At 33.8% G+C, this 22,099-nt stretch overlaps 1 protein-coding gene across 4 annotated transcripts in view; it reads left to right on the top strand.

The window, feature by feature from the left end:
* The first annotated feature begins 3,119 nt into the window (after positions 1–3,119).
* The window catches only part of LOC146140605 (cilia- and flagella-associated protein 251-like), a 46,686-nt gene continuing 27,706 nt past the window's right edge, over positions 3,120–22,099 (top strand). Inside the window, exons 1-5 of one of the 4 annotated variants that reach the window (XM_083391661.1) lie at positions 3,120–3,226; positions 3,296–3,400; positions 8,166–8,306; positions 12,237–12,377; positions 20,590–20,744. In XM_083391661.1, the coding sequence (XP_083247787.1) occupies positions 3,136–3,226; positions 3,296–3,400; positions 8,166–8,306; positions 12,237–12,377; positions 20,590–20,744 (633 nt within the window). In that variant the 5' untranslated portion in view covers positions 3,120–3,135. Of the gene's footprint in view, positions 3,227–3,295; positions 3,401–8,165; positions 8,307–12,236; positions 12,378–20,562; positions 20,745–22,099 lie in introns of all 4 variants that reach the window. The other 3 variants (XM_083391660.1, XM_083391659.1, XM_083391662.1) reach the window with 3 other exon arrangements.

Raw genomic sequence — 22,099 nt, 5'->3', positions numbered from 1 at the left:
GTTATTTTATCAAAAACTTGAACAGTTAACTTGTGAGGGTCAATACAAGGGTCCTAATGAAAAAACGCTTTAGTTTCAAAGGGCATTGGCATATGGTCACACAATTCTTAAAGCACTGTAAAATTCATTGTTTATCCAGTTATGCAGTTGGGACGAAGGGTATTTATATGTTAGATGTTATATTCATATTTGAAAACATTTGAATGGAGTGTTTTATGCTAAAAAGAAGCATGGCCTGTAGCATTTATCATGCAATATTCTCAATTTTGCCTAATTTGACGTCACTATACAAGGGACCGTTGTTCACTGATGCGTGACCTAGCACCGAACAGTGCGTTTTCAACGTTTCGCATTCATTCTATTTAATATGTCTTACTGATTAGCGGCCTGAATCACCGCTTCATTATATCGTGTGTACTTGTGTGATTTGTGAATATATACTCAACGGGCAATATCTACTGAGTGAAGTGACTTTGGCTAGAGTTGAAGAATTAAGGACATGTATTTTAGTGGTCTGCTCCTTTGGAGTCAGATACAAGGACGTGTAAGAGACCATAGGCAGCCATCGGCTCTCGTCTTAAGATCCAGCACCATTTTACCCGTAACTACACACCCCGATACGCTACAGACCTTGTGTCACTCTGGATCCGCCCTGCTCACAAACATGTATATTTGGGCTGGTTATTTGTTGTACATGTTGCAGATAAACAACATTAGGTAAGCTAAATCGATGCATATTGCTACTAACACTACAGGACTTCTTAAATAAATTCTATTAGTTCTGCAGAAAGATAGATGGCAATTTTCAAACCTTGGAAAACTCTAGTCAATGCTCGCTTAAAAAAGTTTGATGTTTGCCAGAGAGGTGTCTATGTTTTTTGTAAACTGTTCATTTAATTTACTTGTTACCATAGCTTCCTTAAAATATTTTTGCATTGCATGTAAGACGTGATGGTTCTAATTTGTCACGACATGAGGGAAAACCTTTATTTAATTAACTGTCACAGTGAAATTTTAACTGTTTTTTTCGTAAAAAACTTCTAAATTAATATTGTTCGACGATTATGTTGTAAAATCTTAACATCCTTGTAATGATTTTCAATATGAGCATTTACCTTTGTCATAGAAATTGAGTAAATTCACCTTTACTGTTAAATTGGCTGCATAAGGTAGATTTTTCTCATAATAGTTTATTCTTGACTATTGCACTCAAATTCCACACAAACAATTTAACCGAGAAGCATACCACAGGGGTTCTTAAACTTTTTTCACCGCAGACCACTAAAATTTTTTTTGCTTCGCATGGACTGACGGTAAACAAGAAATTTTCAAAAATGACAGCATATTACAAATAGACTTTAGAAATCTGCAGTTTTTAGTCCACAAAATGTGAAAGGAAAATAGAATCTAATACATTCAGTGCAAAAACATTTTATTTTTAAGTAAACTCTTTCCTTAGAAATATTGATTACTTCTTAAAAATACACTAATATTTCAATTTGGTCTCACGGCCCCCAAAAACTAGTTCACAGACCCTCAAGGGATCCATGGACCCAGTTTAAGAACCCCTTCAATAGAGCAAAAAACAGAATGTAAAATATTGTAAAATATCTTGGCGCACCACTTAGCATCCCAGGGTCCCGTGCCACTCCGCTTGGGAACCACTGTTCTAAAAAAAACTCGACATAAGAAAAAAAGCAAGTCTTTTATTTACCGTTGTTAGGGATATCAAACGTTTTCAAAAAGTTTAATTTTGAACAAATTTAAATGCCACGTACACAACAAGGTATTTCAACTGTCCTAGGAGACTATGAATTTGTGAGAAATGTCTGAAAAAGTTGTCATGTCTTTTTGTTTGTTTTTAACTAGTAAATGCATTCAATTTTGTCACAGGAACAATTTTTATAAAACCATTTTTTGGTGTCTTAGGTTTGTTCTTAGTTTTGTCTCAATTAAACTAGGATGTCTTTATTTAAACCGTTTTTTTTATACAACCTTATTATCCTGGTATAGAATAATGTGTCCCTGAAATATGTTCTTTTTACAGGTCAATTTACAAATTTCTAGTAAGTAGATCTATTTGTTTTTAAGTACTTAAAATTATTTCTTTAATACTTGACAACTTTGCAAAACAAACTTGTCAACGAAATAAAGTAAATGAAATCTAAAACCAGAGTTTTGATTTGACCAGACATGCTTTAAGCCTACTTTAATGTTTATTTTTATTGATGTCAGTCCTCATTGTTCTATTTTCATAACTGGATACCTAAATTTTGGTAATTTTCAATGTGTCCCAGTTTTAATTGTTGATAACTTGGCAAATCTGGCAGTGACATATACCAAACTTGCAGCAAGTTTTTATGGAAGTGGCACAACTGTCAAAATAATAAAAGCTTCTTAGACAGGTACTGTGGATCCCCTTCAATTGAATTGCTTGTACTAACAGATTGAGCAAGCATTGGCGTATGATTGTTTCTCGACTCGCTCCTCTCTGAGCCTGCATAGCTCAGTTGGTAGAGCGATGGTCCCGGCTTGACCGGAGGTCGTAAGTTTGAACCTCACTGCAGGCTAGTTGTTTTTCTAGTCTGCCCTTCTTGCATCATAGATCAAGAGACTCGGTGAGTCTGCAATGGCTTTCGGTGTACTAATAATATGTAAGCCGCAGTCGTTGGTCAAAAAGCAACTTCAGAAGGGCTAGATCTCAGTTGTTAACACACATATGTGTGCATGTTTCATTGAATAAATCATACGGTACTGTGGATCCCCTTCAATTGAATTGCTTGTACTAACAGATTGAGCAAGCATTGGCGTATGGTTGTTTCTCGACTCGCTCCTCTCTGAGCCTGCGTAGCTCAGTTGGTAGAGCGACGGTCCCGGCTTGACCGGAGGTCGTGAGTTCGAACCTCACTGCAGGCTAGTTGTTTTTCTAGTCTGCCCAGCTTGCATCATAGATCAACAGACTCGGTAAGTCTGCAATGGCTTTCGGTGTACTTCTTCGACAGCTTATACTTTTTTGATACAAAACAAGTTTTATTGTGTCTTGTAGTTATATTTTAAACATATCATTTTGTACTGTAGTACATATACATATTTTCACTATATATCAAATGTTTAGTTTTAGGAAACTGGATAAATATGTCTGAAGGACAACATAGTGATGATAAAGAAAATACGCAAAGTGATCTTTCTCACCACAAAATGGAGGCATCACATGAAGATGGTGAAAGTGAGATATATTCACATATTCCTGAACAAAATTATAATAAAAAAGCTGATTCTGATCCATGTGGTTTAGATGAAACAATAATAACTGAGAATGAGACAGCAGTAAAATTGGAAGCAAATGCTGAAAAGTCAAAAGAAGAAACAACCTTGCAGGACCTAAGAAATGAACATCTTGGTATTTTATCTTTAATATTTGAGTAGCAAAAATGTTTTTTGTGTTATAATATTGTTGTTGTTTACTATTTTTGGTTCTCTATGTGAAACAGACCATGCCATTGTGGAGAATTATGTGTTCAATAGGTTTACCAGTCTAAATTTCCTCATAAACTCACACATACAATTACTAATTTCAATTGAATCAAACCCTTGTGAATTTAATAATTAACTGTTAGCTTGTGGGAATGTTCAACATATTGGATCATTACATTCAATTTAGATTTAAAACCAATTTTCCTGTTTATATCGGGTAATTAAAACTAAATAATTTTTTTGGGCCTAATTTTTGGGATTCAGGCATGTAGCAGTAGCAAAACGATTACTGTGCTTGCTTTAAATGCAGTCACATAATGCGGCGTGAGCATTTCTTAAGGTAACCAATTACTTGCCAATAAACTTTGCCTAATTGTTAAGTGTCAGCTAACTTCTATTGCCAGGTGTAAAGATTTTACCATTTACTTAAAGGCATTAAGCAAAAAGTAACATTCCATCGTAAAACATGCAAAGAGTGCTCTTCAACCGGTGTGCACCCTAGGGTGTACCAAAATATGCGTGAGGTACTGAACAACCCTTCTTACGTCTGACTTGTTCCTACGTCTGACAATGCTAAAGTACACCAGAACGAAAAGGTACACAAGGGAGCATCACAAACTTTTAATGAACCAATAATATTTGACTTCTCAAGTTTGTTTAAATGCTGTTTTATGACATATAATAAAAAGCTAGCAGCCTGCAGTCATATCGAACACTCACCGACAGTATGTAAAAATTCAACAGGTCCGCTCGGTTTAATTGACATGGTGATATTGATATGAATAATGGTTTTTTATATTGCTATTTACCTCAGTTTGCCTTTTAAGTAAATAGGGTGCATGAGTTCGTCACAACTACTTTTAGAGTTCACCAAACCAAAAAAGGTTGAAGAGCACTGTACTAGGTTACTCACGGTAAACTGTAGACCAAGGTTCATCAAGGTTATGCCACAACTTTATTGTCAAGTAATAGAAATGCATTACTGGCAATAGAACTATAGCATTCAAATCTATTCTTAGCAAACTTCGCAATCCAGTGAGCCCAATAATGTCCAGCGGCCACTTATCGAACTGCAGACGAGAAGGAAATTACTAAGTAATCACACCCGGCTTTCGGCGCCCAGTTATTTTGCAGACTTGCGACCATTACTTAGAACAACAAATTTCGAAATGCGACCATTACTTAGAACAAAAAATTTTCGTGGGTTATGCATCAAAATTTTAACACTGCTCCAATGGCAAATTTATTAAATTTTAATCATTTTTTTGAGTTTTTATTGCACAATAGTTATAGCAAATAGTTGTTTCATCATTAAAGGATATGTTAATTTAGTCCGATTTCAGATTAATACATATGCTGGATATGTATTATACATTCAAAACCTTGTTTTCTAGAAAATTAGCAGGGGCCCGATGTGCCTTGGAGGCATGCATATGATGGGTAGAAATGGAATTTTTGGCATGGATGTCTATTTTAACATTTATTTTTTGCTTGGACCCAAATTGATTTTGATATACCTTCCCCATATGACCCCCTAAACTCTGAGCTGAATGCACTTTAATTGGACTCAAACAAACAAGAATCAAAAAATATATTTCGTTCATTTGAGGATTTACTTTTTTTAGGATATTACCATTTATAACTTTAATGTTGTCTTCAAAAATCTTTAAAATATTAATGTTTGTTCATAATCCCAATTTTAGCTTATTCGAGTATTTTTTTAGGGTTTTGAAAGATAATTATTTTATGTTTTTTTTTGGTTTGTGATATTATAGCGACGTCTTTCTTTTTGGAGTTTTTAAATATGATCACTATTTACCACATGTTGGATTTTTTTTTAGCAGTACCGTCAAAACTGTGTTCTGTCACGATAGCAGATATGTGGCGTTGCTGCATGCACAGCTGCATGTTATTCCATGCAAGGTTGAACATCTGTTGTGATGCATTTATTAAATTAGTAAGTATTGGCAATTACAATAGATTTCTGATTCTTGCTAAATTTGAGGCTTATGGAACCCAATTATAGATTTCTACAAATCTAAAAAAATATTTCTTTATTCTTGAACATTTAAATCCGCCACCCAGGGTGCCGCACCACCCTGGTTGGGAACCACTGATGTAACGGCATATGTAATTTTCTAACTAAAAACATTGAAGTTAAATTCTGTAAAACGTTGAGAACCAAAGTAACAATTTCACAGAAAAACTATACCATTAGGCTATGCAAAAACAACCTATTCGTGAATAAATATTATTGCGATCATTATATAGTTAAACAAGGCTCTTTACATAATTTATAAGTTAAAGTCGCCTTTGATTGCTTCTCAAAATGTATATAAGAGAAATATTGGATCATGATATAAGAGAATATTGGATCATGATGATGGTATTTATTTTGTAAATCAGAACAACTGTATATCTTTCAAAATGCATATTTTATCTCAATAGCCATATTATTGATATAAAAATCTGTAATCTTCCTGAAGCCACCAACGATGTGAAGCATTAACTTGTTGCACAGATGTGCACTGAGTTAAATATTATGTTACTTAAAAACAAGTAACTTAAAAAAAAAATAGTGAGTCAAACGACATTTTCCATCAATTAAAAAATAAACGAATTTTTCCCTACCCATTTTTACTTAATTTCATAAAGTCGCGCGAAAGTATTTTTTTATAAAACCTTTAAAAAAATTGAAATCTGCATACAAAGTTATAAAATAATTGGCATTGTGGTATTTTGCAATTATTATCGCGTTATGGATTACCTTTTGCTGTATCAGTGTTTTTTAACTCATGGGTTGTGACCCAAAAATATATGATTGTTCAAGTTAATTTTATTAGATTAAAGGGATTGGTTCTCACCAAGATTTTTCTAACATTTGAAAAAGGTATAGAAGCAATATATAGGCCTGGCTCATGTAAAAATGAGTTTGAACTTATTCATGTTATTGTCATAATGTTTAGTTCGCTTACAAAGTTTTAAGCAAAACAATTTGTTAACATTTTAGTATATATTACGCAAAAATTGTTGTTTCCCATAACTACATGCAGTTAGCAAATCATAGTGAATTGCACTCACATTTTCAAAGGAATGTCATAGTTCTTGTTTGTTTGAGTCCAATAAAAACTTATTTCACTAAGGTTGAAAATTCACAGTTTAGGGGGAAGTACACCAATATCAAGTAGTGTCTAGGCAAAAAAAAGAAAAGCACTAAAATGAACATCTCTGCCAAAAATGTTATGTCTACCTATATTTTTTCCACCCCCACTAAACCTCAGAGGGTTCTACTTACATCTCTAGTTTCAAGGGTGCATTGTAGTTTTATCTTAAACGAGCAAACATAAAAAAGGCACAGAATGGCATGAATAAAGAATGGATCACATTCTATTTAGTTGTTCACACCTGGCTTAATGACCAGGATTGGTTTAAGTAATTTTGTTTTAAAGAGGGCTACTTAAATGTTTATACGTACTGTTATATTCCTCATAACATCATTACATAAAACTATTAATATTCAAACTAGAATACCTAAAAGTATATTATTAACTAGAGTGGTTTACCCAGCTTGTTACAGTATTTTTAATGTAGGAGGACATAATTATTATGCATAATTTAGTAACAAAGCAGTTAATTGCGAAATAATATTTATAAAGAGAAATGAAGAATGAAATTAACAAGTTTCAAATCTTTCAATAATTTCTGTTAGAATTTCACAGGAATTGAAATGGATTAATACTGCGTTTTATTCAAACTGAAATAAATTGTAAAATTGTTTGAACTTAGCATTTTGTATAGATGAGGTTCAAACTTTTAGTAAAGAGTCTCATGAAATGAATGGTGCCCTTGGGCAGGTTGACTATTTAGGCCCTAAACATAGTAGAAGTTTATCATTATTTGGATACAAATTTTGTAGGTTAGGTTGCTTATATTTAAGCTAAATTCATTCTATTTGTCTATAAGTGTATGACTGTATTTATATTTTTGATGGACTCCAGCCTTAAGACTGAGATAAAAACAACATCAATGTCAGAATAAAACACAGTTCCGAATAAGACCAAAATAGGCCTAATACCTAATAATCATTATAGGTTTAAATCGGAATAAGTCCCAAATCCTTCGGAATAAGACCTAAATGGCCATAACTAGGCCTTTACAACATTTTATCTACCCCCCAACCCCACCCCTAAGTACATTACTGACTCCCCTAATAATTTTAACCCTACCCATTACCCACCAATAACCCCAAACAGAGCCATAAATCCGGTGCCAAAACAGGTCAAACTGGGGCGTCCAAACATCACCACCAAAATGGCTGTTGCCAGACCCATGGCCCCTGATCGCCCATACCCTCTACCGACAGTTTCTGGCGCCATTTAGGCCTTATTCCGATGAATTTAGCATGTATTCCGACAGATTTAAGCCTTTTTCAGACGATGTCGATCTCATTCTCTACTGGATATCACTGCGTATTTGGCGTATTTTTTATTATGTCGTTGGTCTAGTTTTATAGATTTTTCTGCTTTAGGTATTGTTGCTTTTTAGGTCTTATTGTGTGTTCCCTTTTTGATATACATTTTTCTAAAAAGTAACTTTTGTTTACCTTGACTTGTTTGTAGTGACTGTGGTTTTATTTGTATAACTTTCCATGTTTTACAAATTACTGATACTGGTTTTATACCCTTTTTTAGACATTGTTGAGGAATCTGAACCTGTCGAAAGCGTTTCTAATGCGGAATTAAAGGAACTTGTTAAACTTGCAGAAACGGACAATGCCGTTCTTGCAGATGAACCAAATGATGACCTTTCTAAGGATGTTTCGAAGGGTTTAGGTATATAACTTTTCTTATAGTCAATTGGTTCTCAACCTTTTATGCTTCGTGGCCCCCTGCTTATAGAAATTCCTAGCATTGTATTTACATGTTTGTACTTGTTTTACTACTCCAACTTAATAACAAATACAGCCGTGAACCAAGTCCAACAACAAATCAGTCATTTTACTTTAAATTAACTTAGTTAGTAGTCATTGTAAGCTCATTCTTGTAGCCTACTCTACCAAGGTATTTTTTTATTTGGCTCTGGTTTGTATTGAGCCACGCGAATGTCATGACGGCCTTCTTGTTGAGTAGTGACTAGTGATAACTAATCTTGAATAGACACAAAAACTGGAGGCATCACTTTTGATCAGCTTCAATGCAGTGGTAAAAGTGGAAGATGGGGCAACCATTGTGTTTTCAAAGTTAACAATCCTCTATAATTCATCCGTGTTATATATAGCTTGACGGTTTTACACCTATTCTTGATTGTATTCTGGGCATGTAGAGTTCATAATAACGAAGGTTTGTACCTACTATGCCTCGACAATGTACCTGCTCGCAAAATAAAATAAAAAAAAATTATTCACAATAAAAACATTTAACTGGCGAGTAGGGGTCTGCAAAGTAGAATCCAAAGGTGTTATAATGATAGGTTTCGACACTAGAGTAACAAACCAGAATATTAAATCCTAATAATTTTTGAAATAACTATTTAACTTTTATTTTTTTGAGATTAACAAAAAAGCAATTCGTAAGCTGATTGCTAACATATATATATTGTAATCGAAAAATTAAATTATGAATGATTAGCATTCTAAAAAACTGCCACTTAAAGAAGTTGTTTAAATTAAAGTGCACAACTAAACAAAAAAGTAAACATTAACACAACCCTAAATAGAAATAGTAAGCGCAATAGAAACAATGTTGTGTTTTACTTATACTTCATTACAAATGTAATATGTTAATTAGACAGTCAAATAATATGCTGCGAAAAATACAGAGCTACCACTGCTAGTAATATGTTACTATACTTGACAATTATGCTGTGGCATATTACCTTGCTAAATATTGGCCTAAAGTTGACCTTGAGTAACCCTGTAGCCACTTTGCGCGTTTTAGGTTGGATGTTTGCAACTTCAAGCCATTCTATGCACTTGACATTATACGTTAGTTGCTCACCCAACAGCATGTGATGGACACTTAATAATTGGGCGAAGGTTATCAGCAAGTAATTGGTCGCACGAAAAACGGTAACGCCGCACTATTTGGCTGCACGAATTGGCACAGTATTTGTTTCTCTACAACGATAAGCAGCGTCAATCTAAACTTGCCGCTCGCTCATTTTTTTTAGCTATTTTATTGGATTTATCCAAAACTTATGTTAATAGTGTACAATACCGTTAAAATGTTGTTGGATGTTATTCAAAACTAACCTTTGATCAAATTTAAAACTGAATAAAAATTTCAAAAAGCATGCTCCAGGTTTTGTTAATTTTGTGAAAAATATTGGTGCAATTTGTTATTGATTTAGACTTGACATATTTTTGACAAATTTTGACCTAACATGTAAAAAATTAGTTATAATATGTTACACGAAAGGATTACATTCATAATAAAAAAATTAAAGTTAACTGGCAATTTTGAAAATACTGACAGTTAAGTTTTGCAATACTATTACATAGCTAGAGAGTTTTCCATGACCCCCCAATGACCGCCCAGTGGCCCCCCAGGGGGGGCAGATGGCCACGGTTAAGAAACCCTGTTATAGTCAGCGATGTGTCCATGTTTATAATACTGTGTCTTAATGAAATATTACATTAAAGTCCTTGATAAGAATTTTATGTTGTCCAGCAATAACTGTGGACCTCACATTCTTTGAAGATAGGTTTTGTGCAAAATTTTGCTGCTGTAGGGACTGAGAAATGTTACAAATCCAAATACTTTGCTTTTGCATTGCATAGTGTTGCATTAAATTCTTTATGCTTCTTATTTACCTGCCAAGTAACTCACACAACCTTTGACATCTGTGGTCATCAACAAAATCATTTCAGATGTCTCTTTTAAAATCACACTGTGTAGTTCAAACAGTTCCATAAATCTTCTTAGAAAGTTTTCCTTAAACAGTAACCCACCCGATCGTTAGAAATCAGTGTATTTCTAAGCAAAAAGGTCTACGACAATCAGGGCATCCAATGGCAGAAAAGTCTAGACTTTTAGACCTTGAGGTCCTGGCAATGCACTGATTTGGACCTTTAGGTAAACTCCCGGCGAAGATAGATTAAATATATTCATTAAAAGTTCACAAAAGATAACAAAAATTATGAGATAGGATTAATAACACTTGACCCACCTAAACCCTAACGCTAACCCGAATCCTAACCCAAATAATGTGCGTTATTTTAATAATTCTTTAAATGCTGGGGAAAAAAGCCCAAACTCGGATGGTTTCTCGTCCATTGTATTTAAGATTATTACGTCACAAATTGAGGTATTGGGGCCTGAAGCATTATAATTATTAAATTATCGCACATTATTTGGGTTAGGGCGCCGGTTAGCGTTTGGGTTTGGTTGGGTCAAGTATTGTTAAACTTAATCTTCTTATGCACATTTGTTAATGCAAATTAGTGCATTGTCCAAGACCTCAAAGTCTTAAGGTCGAACTTTTTGATCCTTTGAATGCACTGATTGTCGTAGACCTTTTTGCTTAGAACTGCACTGATTTCTGACGGATGGGGTGGTAACCTTACCTTGGTGTGGAGCAACATTAAGCCTGTTAAATGCACCTTCGCTGGCAGATCGGATTAAGATTTGAGTTTGATTGAAATTTAGTCCATTACAGCATAGAGATTACATGGCACTAAATTTAAATTGGATTGCCAAAGCAGTTAATTGCGAAATAATATTTATAAAGAGAAATGAAGAATGAAATTAACAAGTTTCAAATCTTTCAATAATTTTTGTTAGAATTTCACAGGAATTGAAATGGATTAATACTGCGTTTTATTCAAACTGAAATAAATTGCAAAATTGTTTGAACTTAGCATTTTGTATAGATGAGGTTCAAACTTTTAGTAAAGAGTCTCATGAAATGAATGGTGCCCTTGGGCAAGTTGACTATTTAGGCCCTAAACATAGTAGAAGTTTAACATTATTTGGATACAAATTTTGTAGGTTAGGTTGCTTATATTTAAGCTAAATTCATTCTATTTGTCTATAAGTGTATGATTGTATTTATATTTTTATGGACTCCAGCCTTAAGACTGAGATAAAAACAACATCAATGTCAGAATAAAACACAGTTCCGAATAAGACCAAAATAGGCCTAATACCTAATAATCATTATAGGTTTAAATCGAAATAAGTCCCAAATCCTTCGGAATAAGACCTAAATGGCCATAACTAGGCCTTTACAACATTTTATCTAACCCCCAACCCCACCCCTAAGTACATTACTGACTCCCCTAATAATTTTAACCCTACCCATTACCCACCAATAACCCCAAACAGAGCCAAAAATCTGGTGCCAAAACAGGTCAAACTGGGGCGTCCAAACATCACCACCAAAATGGCTGTTGCCAGACCCATGGCACCTGATCGCCCATACCCTCTACCGACAGTTTCTGGCGCCATTTAGGCCTTATTCCGATGAATTTAGCATGTATTCCGACAGATTTAAGCCTTTTTCAGACGATGTCGATCTCATTCTCTACTGGATATCACTGCGTATTTGGCGTATTTTTTATTATGTCGTTGGTCTAGTTTTATAGATTTTTCTGCTTTAGGTATTGTTGCTTTTTAGGTCTTATTGTGTGTTCCCTTTTTGATATACATTTTTCTAAAAAGTAACTTTTGTTTACCTTGACTTGTTTGCAGTGACTGTGGTTTTATTTGTATAACTTTCCATGTTTTACAAATTACTGATACTGGTTTTATACCCTTTTTTAGACATTGTTGAGGAATCTGAACCTGTCGAAAGCGTTTCTAATACGGAATTAAAGGAACTTGTTAAACTTGCAGAAACGGACAATGCCGTTCTTGCAGATGAACCAAATGATGACCTTTCTAAGGATGTTTCGAAGGGTTTAGGTATATAACTTTTCTTATAGTCAATTGGTTCTCAACCTTTTATGCTTCGTGGCCCCCTGCTTATAGAAATTCCTAGCATTGTATTTACATGTTTGTACTTGTTTTACTACTCCAACTTAATAACAAATACAGCCGTGAACCAAGTCCAACAACAAATCAGTCATTTTACTTTAAATTAACTTAGTTAGTAGTCATTGTAAGCTCATTCTTGTAGCCTACTCTACCAAGGTATTTTTTTATTTGGCTCTGGTTTGTATTGAGCCACGCGAATGTCACGACGGCCTTCTTGTTCAGTAGTGACTAGTGATAACTAATCTTGAATAGACACAAAAACTGGAGGCATCACTTTTGATCAGCTTCAATGCAGTGGTAAAAGTGGAAGATGGGGCAACCATTGTGTTTTCAAAGTTAACAATCCTCTATAATTCATCCGTGTTATATATAGCTTGACGGTTTTACACCTATTCTTGATTGTATTCTGGGCATGTAGAGTTCATAATAACGAAGGTTTGTACCTACTATGCCTCGACAATGTACCTGCTCGCAAAATAAAATAAAAAAAATTATTCACAATAAAAACATTTAACTGGCGAGTAGGGGTCTGCAAAGTAGAATCCAAAGGTGTTATAATGATAGGTTTCGACAGTAGAGTAACAAACCAGAATATTAAATCCTAATAATTTTTGAAATAACTATTTAACTTTTATTTTTTTGAGATTAACAAAAAAGCAATTCGTAAGCTGATTGCTAACATATATATATTGTAATCGAAAAATTAAATTATGAATGATTAGCATTCTAAAAAACTGCCACTTAAAGAAGTTGTTTAAATTAAAGTGCACAACTAAACAAAAAAGTAAACATTAACACAACCCTTAATAGAAATAGTAAGCGCAATAGAAACAATGTTGTGTTTTACTTATACTTCATTACAAATGTAATATGTTAATTAGACAGTCAAATAATATGCTGCGAAAAATACAGAGCTACCACTGCTAGTAATACGTTACTATACTTGACAATTATGCTGTGGCATATTACCTTGCTAAATATTGGCCTAAAGTTGACCTTGAGTAACCCTGTAGCCACTTTGCGCGTTTTAGGTTGGATGTTTGCAACTTCAAGCCATTCTATGCACTTGACATTATACGTTAGTTGCTCACCCAACAGCATGTGATGGACACTTAATAATTGGGCGAAGGTTATCAGCAAGTAATTGGTCGCACGAAAAACGCTAACGCCGCACTATTTGGCTGCACGAATTGGCACAGTATTTGTTTCTCCACAGCGATAAGCAGCGTCAATCTAAACTTGCCACTCGCTCATTTTTTTTAGCTATTTTATTGGATTTATCGAAAACTTATGTTAATAGTGTACAATACCGTTAAAATGTTGTTGGATGTTATTCAAAACTAACCTTTGATCAAATTTAAAACTGAATAAAAATTTCAAAAAGCATGCTCCAGGTTTTGATAATTTTGTGAAAAATATTGGTGCAATTTGTTATTGATTTAGACTTGACATATTTTTGACAAATTTTGACCTAACATGTAAAAAATTAGTTATAATATGTTACACGAAAGGATTACATTCATAATAAAAAAATTAAAGTTAACTGGCAATTTTGAAAATACTGACAGTTAAGTTTTGCAATACTACTACATAGCTAGAGAGTTTTCCATGACCCCCCAATGACCGCCCAGTGGCCCCCCAGGGGGGGCAGATGGCCACGGTTAAGAAACCCTGTTATAGTCAGCGATGTGTCCATGTTTATAATACTGTGTCTTAATGAAATATTACATTAAAGTCCTTGATAAGAATTTTATGTTGTCCAGCAATAACTGTGGACCTCACATTCTTTGAAGATAGGTTTTGTGCAAAATTTTGCTGCTGTAGGGACTGAGAAATGTTACAAATCCAAATACTTTGCTTTTGCATTGCATAGTGTTGCATTGAATTCTTTATGCTGCTTATTTACCTGCCAAGTAACTCACACAACCTTTGACATCTGTGGTCATCAACAAAATCATTTCAGATGTCTCTTTTAAAATCACACTGTGTAGTTCAAACAGTTCCATAAATCTTCTTAAAAAGTTTTCCTTAAACAGTAACCCACCCGATCGTTAGAAATCAGTGCATTTCTAAGCAAAAAGGTCTACGACAATCAGGCCATCCAATGGCAGAAAAGTCTAGACTTTTAGACCTTGAGGTCCTGGCAATGCACTGATTTGGACCTTTAGGTAAACTCCCGGCGAAGATAAATTAAATATATTCATTAAAAGTTCAGAAAAGATAACAAAAATTATGAGATAGGATTAATAACACTTGACCCACCTAAACCCTAACGCTAACCCGAATCCTAACCCAAATAATGTGCGTTATTTTAATAATTCTTTAAATGCTGGGGAAAAAAGTCCAAACTCGGATGGTTTCTCGTCCATTGTATTTAAGATTATTACGTCATAAATTGAGGTATTGGGGCCTGAAGCGTTATAATTATAAAATTATCGCACATTATTTGGGTTAGGGCGCCGGTTAGCGTTTGGGTTTGGCTGGGTCAAGTATTGTTAAACTTAATCTTCTTATGCACATTTGTTAATGCAAATTAGTGCATTGTCCAAGACCTCAAAGTCTTAAAGTCGGACTTTTTGATCCTTTGAATGCACTGATTGTCGTAGACCTTTTTGCTTAGAACTGCACTGATTTCTGACGGATGGGGTGGTAACCTTACCTTGGTGTGGAGCAACATTAAGCCTGTTAAATGCACCTTCGCTGGCAGATCGGATTAAGATTTGAGTTTGATTGAAATTTAGTCCATTGCAGCATAGAGATTACATGGCACTAAATTTAAATTGGACTGCCATCTTTGCAAACTGCATTGGCAAGTTATCATGTCTTAGTCTTTTAAACTTTTAAACTTGTGTAATGCCAGTGTCATTAAAAAAAAAAAAAAAAAAAAAACAGTACAAAAATCAGCATTGTAAAAATTAGTACTAAAATGTTGATTATGGTATGTCATTCTCAAGAGCCTTGAAATCCAAATCCAATGAGGTCACTTCTATTTAATAAATTTCTACTTCAGTATGTAGAATTACCTGCATATCCTTTAGGTCCCACTAATTTAATCACATTTTCCTTGAACTATTCTTATAACACCTTTACAGCAAACACAGTTACATAGGAACACATGAAGATACTATGTTATTTTATTCATTTGTTTTGGAAGTAAACAAATGCTATGCATACAACACAAAATTGATCATGAAGGTCATTATACGCACAGTTTTCGAGGTACAGGGCTTTATGTTGTTTTTTGTTGGTTCTCCTCATTTTTAGCTCATATGACCAGGAATTTACCTGCAGTGTAAGGTAGTAAATAGAGTAATGGAATGTCATAAGAAAACGCTTTTTAGTGTTAATACATAATTGGTTCAAACACAATAATCTGCCAGACCAGTTAAATACCTTATGTGAAGGACACAATTTAAGCCTAATACAATTATGTACATTTTTTGTAAAAAACTATAGTATGCCTTTAACCGTATTTTGATATACGGTTACTGGAAAACTAAAGAGTACAGTTACTATATAGTGTTTTCATGCAGTTATTGCTTACATTGGGTATTCTTCTTACCCTCCTCATGATTTGAAAGTTGTAGTGCAAGATGGGAACCCTCTTTAAATATCCTTTTACAAATTAAAACAAAAGCTAATTTTAACAATAAAACTCAATCATCTCCAGCAGTTTAGACATTTCCAACTAGTATTATGGTACTAAAAACTAGCACTGTAATAAATCCAAAATATATCAACTGGCAAAAATCTAAATGTTACTAGATGTAAATAAATCAATTATTTTATTTTAAACTTATACTATTAATAATCCATTCTTGAGGGCCACAGTATAACCCATCATGAAGGGGCACCAGCGGAAGATACAATGTTAGATTTACGAATATAATATTTATCAAAACAATTCCGAGTTTGTTATTATATATATCAATATCTCAAGTTTACCTTCTCAACAAGTTGCTGTTAAACTTCTTATGCCATCTTGTCAATTCTTCTGCTAACTGTGCTGTTAAATGTCGTGCATGGCTTTTACATTTTTTTCATCTCTTTGCCAAACATTTTTTAGAAAAACAAATGTTGATGCTTTTGAAAGCTGCTCCCAAATTGAATGTTTTTTTTTCATTTTTTGCAACTAGCAAAAAAACCTTGCTTTAACAGTGCAATTTAAAAATGCAGTATGATTAGCTAATATTGAGCTGATTATAGTCCAGTTCTTAAAGGTATATATTAAAGTTTTTAAATATTGCATGTTTTAGGTGACATGGTTGTGATGCTTAACTTTATAATCACATTTATAAACCTTTCTCTTCATCATGTTCATTTGATCTTTTTTAAAAACTTCATTAAGTAAATGAGTAAGCACTTTTGATTTCACACTGAAATGCAGTTAAACACAAAAAGAAAAAAATGTTTTTACATCGTTTTAGATGGGCAAAAAATATAGTGAGGGTATGAATCCGGCCAACAATGAACATAAAAATATGCGAAAAGGTTTATTAAAACTCACCAATTACTTTTGCAACACAGGTCTTTTCAATCACTGTCTAACAAAACATTTTTTTCGAGTGTCAAATGTATTTTCTGGTTTCTGGGCAACTTTGGGCCACTGGATCTGAAAATTATATTTGTTGGTTTGAATTGGCTTTAGTTTTTGAGATATCGATGTTTTTTTTGGAAAACAAAATTTGCTAACTTTGACTTCTGCTAGAAAATTGGACTGCTCAGTAACATGCCTTTTGTAGATGTTCTTAACCAGTATACATACCTTATTCCCAATCAAATACTCCAATATGTACAATTGTAATTGTAGCATCTTCAGTTATACAGTATTGAAAACACTCAATATTGCAGCCTGTATTATGTTGCTGTACTGTATAAGTTTACCTCAGATTTAGGTAAACTGTGCATCATCTGACAGTAAACGAAATAATGCAAAACTGTAACATTAGGCTGATCATTATAAAAATCCACAGTTTCTTTATATTGCTGATACACATATATAGACTGCAGCCTCCCTTCAGCTATTTGTCACCTGGAATATGAGAGTTTTACGAATAGGTAGAGGCTCTGAGTTGGAAGTATGTTTAAGTAGTTCAGCTATGCCATGAGAAATTTAAACAGCAGGGAGAATGTTCATCTTATAAGGGGATCTTAACTTATATAAAAAAGCACCAAAAATTTTGGCATCACAATACAAAGACAAAATCTTTCTTTTTCCCTGAGCTTCCTAAATCTTTTACAAAAGGCAATGAGTCTTTTACAAAAGCCAGTGATTTATTTTGGAACCCTTTTGGTAGCTGCTACAAAGATTCTTGGAAGCCACATGCTACTCACATAGCCACATTTGAGTTTGAGTAACAGTCATTCACTCTATAATCTGTCCCATGAATGCATTCATATTTGTCTTGAACAAAAATGATGCAGTTGTGGTTGTATAAAGTGGTTCTCAAAGTTTTTCTTTGTGATGCCTTTTGAAAAGTAAGTTTGTATCATACAGTGTAGCCGGCAATAGGAATTGCATGATAATGGTTTCCTTTGTAATTTTGATAAAAGTCATTGTGCTAGCTAATTACTTTCAGGATGATTGTGATTTGGCTGCAAAATTGAACTTCTCTTTTCTATCAATATAAAACGAGACACTGATAAAACCAAATTCTCCAGTCCTTATTTTTCATGTGCCAAGTTAATCAGTATTGCAAAATTGAATTCTTAAATCAATATAATTACAACCAATCACTACAGTTTCATATTAATGAGTTTAAATATACACCTTAGGTAATAAGAGTTTTTTTAACTATTTTATTGCCACATGGGTTTGGTGTGAAGCGTGAAGCGTTAGGGGTTGTCTCGGAGTCTAGACACCCCCCTTTAAAATCTCCTTAAACAATGAACACAAAACTAAAACTGTGATTGCTTTGATGTTACATCGGAAACATTGTACCTGGCATTGAAAACATGTTGGTGCTTATAGCCGCCAATCACCGCTTGTTATTGTTGTTGCATTTAGCAGTTCACCTGTCACCGACCCAATCTCAAGCATGCCTGATAACAAAAATATATTTTATTGGTGATAGGAACAGACTACTCAACGACGTAGAGAGAACCGTGTAAGCTACAGCAATGTACATTTTAAACAAATTCAATTTATCATCCTCAATGAACTCCTGTATAATATCATCCACGGAGTAGGTAATACCCTGGTATGCATTCATTAGCCTTTAGCTGGTCAAGCACTCTTCGCCGCAGGTCGCTCTATTTAACGTTTTTATTAGTCCCAAACTCCAAAAGAAGTACTCAGCCGTTGCAGTTGTAACAGGCAGAGTTATTGCACATTTTAAACAATCAGCAAAATCAAACTACAAATATTACCAATTTTGTTGTTAAGCATTGTTAATTTTGCTGACAATTAGGGATCATTGGATTAGAATCCAAACGATATTCGTATTCAATCCTGCCTTTTATTTTGGATAGTTGAAACCATTATAATTAAGTTTTAGCGCTATGGTTGTTCCTAAAATTGTACATACGCTAGTGGCAAGTTTAGATAAGCCCTGTCGCTGCAGCGACGCATTTATAGTGCTTGCTTTAAATGTAACCGGTTTATGCAGTGTCAGTGTTTTTTGAGCGACTCGCGACTACCTTCGCTTAATGATTGAGTGTCAATAAAGTGTTATTGGGCGAACGATGAACGTGTAATGCCAGATGCGAAGTTAGCAATTTCCTTAACTATGTTAAGTTGCAAAAGTAACATTCCCTTATAAAACATGTGGGCCTTGGACAAAATGCGATACAGAGCTTATGTACAGCATAATCATCCAGTGTTAGTTACGGCAATAGTAAAGTTGTATTCTTTGCAGTACATGACTGCATAACAGATCAAGTTAGTCAAAAAGGTCAAACTGACACACAACAATGTTTTAAAAAACAGGACCGAATTCCTGAAGAACTGAAAATAGTTCATTGTGGTGTAGTATTGCATTGTACTTGCTATATTGGCAAAAATGTAGGTTTTCGCAACAACCTGGACATGTATCACAGTTTACATAACTGCTTCAAATGACATTTGTTAAGAATGTTAAAAAATTGGGAGGTTATTGTTTTATTATAATTTACACATGTTAGCATATTATTTTTGCGATTAATTGCTGTGACTGTGGGCTCTGTGAAGTATTTTAAGATTAATCCCTCCCCAAACAAAATCGTCGTTTAATAATTAAATAAAAATATACTAGGATTCGATATGCTGGATGCTTTATTCTAGATCAGCGTGGTCCAACTTCTTTTCTTTGCGGGCCAAAAACAATTTTTTTTTTATCTTGTGGGCCAATTTTTTTAAATAGCGATTCTTAGGCTTATTGCTGGCAAATTATACATAGCCTATGGCAGTGGTTTTTAACCTTTTTTCAGCCGCACCTCCTTTGGTAATTTTTTAATGCCTTTCGCCCCCCTACAAAAAGCAATTCGGAACTTTTAATTAAATATCACTTAGACAATTTGAAAATAGTAAAGCGTGCGAAAAATATTTTAGTTTAATTGGTTGAATTGCCGCTAAACTGTAAATTCAGGAGGCTTTTCGCTCGACACATTGATTTAAACAGTACGTTACCTTGTTTCCAAAGATCACCAGGTTAAGAACCGCTGGCCTATGGCATATATACTAACTTCATGAAATGTACACCTTTGTTCAGCTACGGTAGTTATGCAGTTGGACCACACTGTTCTAGATTAAAATCCAAAGTTCTAGAATCGCCTGGGATTCTACTTTGAACATTCCTACTGACAACAAAGTGCAATAGTTAGTGGTTGATACGTCACAAAGGATGTTCTGACGTCGCAATTCCATGGCATTTTGCACGCAATTGAAATCACATGATTTGAAGGCGTCAACAAGGTGTTGCGTTTTTCTAGCGTCGAACAGACAATTTTAAACAGCTTCTTAGTTTTTAAAGCTATGCTGTGCCTTGTGGCATTTGCGTTTAGGTAGATTTAATTATTATACATACTTTAACTTTAAGTCTAAAATGCCAAGTGCGTTGTGTGGTACTTTGCTGAAACTGTGAATCCAAAGTCACTTAGCTCAATACATTTTGTAATCCTTATATTTTATGCTCAGATCTTAACAAATTTCCATCTCCAGAAGACAGACCTAAATCCATTTTGCACATGCAACTTCCCTTAACTGAAATCCAAGAAATTGGACAAAAAAATGACGTCACTTGTGTCCCAGAAGAAAAAGCTTTGGATATGAGCCTCCCTGTGCCCTCTTCTGGTGTAGAGTTGGAAACTATGCATCAGGTATTATTCAGAAACTTTTGATTATTTTTCGGTATTTGTTAATGTAAACTTAATATAGCCCTTGAATACCTTAACCCAAGGTTGTAAGATTAATGTCGACCTTAAATCCTGATCAGTAACAGCAGAATGCTCTAACAAAGCTAGCAATTCAGGTCAGACACTGAAAGATCCTAAAAGATATATATATGTTATATATATTGTCAGCAAGGGCGTTATCAGCATATCTAAATCAACAAAGCAGTTCATAAAATTGTAATAACGTCTAATTTGTAGAGCACTTGTCTAAAAACAATAAACACAGGTTGAGAGACATGACAACGCAAAACTACACGAAAACTGCAAAAAGATTTCTCTAAAGTTGTTTTTTTTTTATAATTTTTATGTTTAAGTTATTTTATTTTAGTTTATTTTATTATATTTTAATGTATCATACTTATACTGTTTAATTTGTTTATTCAGATAAACTGATGATACAGTTGCTGGCAAAAAAAATAAATATATATATATGTCTTTCCATAGTGTGTGACCTAAATTGCTAGAGTATTCTGCTGTTTAAACTTAATAAATGCTTTTACATTACTTTTTTTTTTTTGAGAAGATTTTTTGACTTATCTCTTCTCCCAAGTTTGTTGTTTTCCTCATTGACTTGTTTGGATAAAGTTATATTATATGTACAAACATGTCAAAGCTTGTCATTATTTTTTGTGCTATGTCCAACAATGATTGTAAATTTATTATTAGTTATGTATGGAAATTAAGAAAATCATATCAATTTTTTTTGTTTTGCTTTTGTGATGCAAGAATGAATGTATAACTTTGATCTTCTTGATTTCTCAAATATTCATATTATGTATTTTTTGAGGTGTTGTTTATTGGTTCTCAAAGTAAGCGATGACAGAGATAAAATGGGGGTCAAAACCCAAACTCAGGGAGGTCCAAAGCCAGGCCCAGGCCCATGACATGATTATTATCTGTATCCCAAAGAGCAAATATAAGTTTTCTTGAACGTTTAATATTCAATTAAAATGATTCAAAGCAAGTGATTAATAAATAGAATATATGTTTAAGTTAGTATTATCTTATTATTTACATAAAACTGTACATTTTGCTGATTTAATCTACCTAATTACATAAAGAAATTGCAATTTATGCTAATCTTACTTGACCTTGTAATTTGTTTTCCCATTTGATGGGACAATTTGGCCCAATGGCTCAATGTGCAGCATTATTTTTTTGGTATTTTAAAGATAAACGTCAGAGTTAGCAAATAGCAGTGTATTTTAATCACATTTTTTGTTATGTTGACTTGGCCAGTGTTTCTTATGGAATGCTATTTTTTTGGCACTAAACTCGAA

This window comes from Ascidiella aspersa, chromosome 6 (assembly GCF_963924565.1).
Source record: "Ascidiella aspersa chromosome 6, kaAscAspe10.2, whole genome shotgun sequence".
NCBI classification, from domain to species: Eukaryota; Metazoa; Chordata; class Ascidiacea; order Phlebobranchia; family Ascidiidae; genus Ascidiella; species Ascidiella aspersa.
This window is presented reverse-complemented; position numbering and strand designations above follow the sequence as displayed.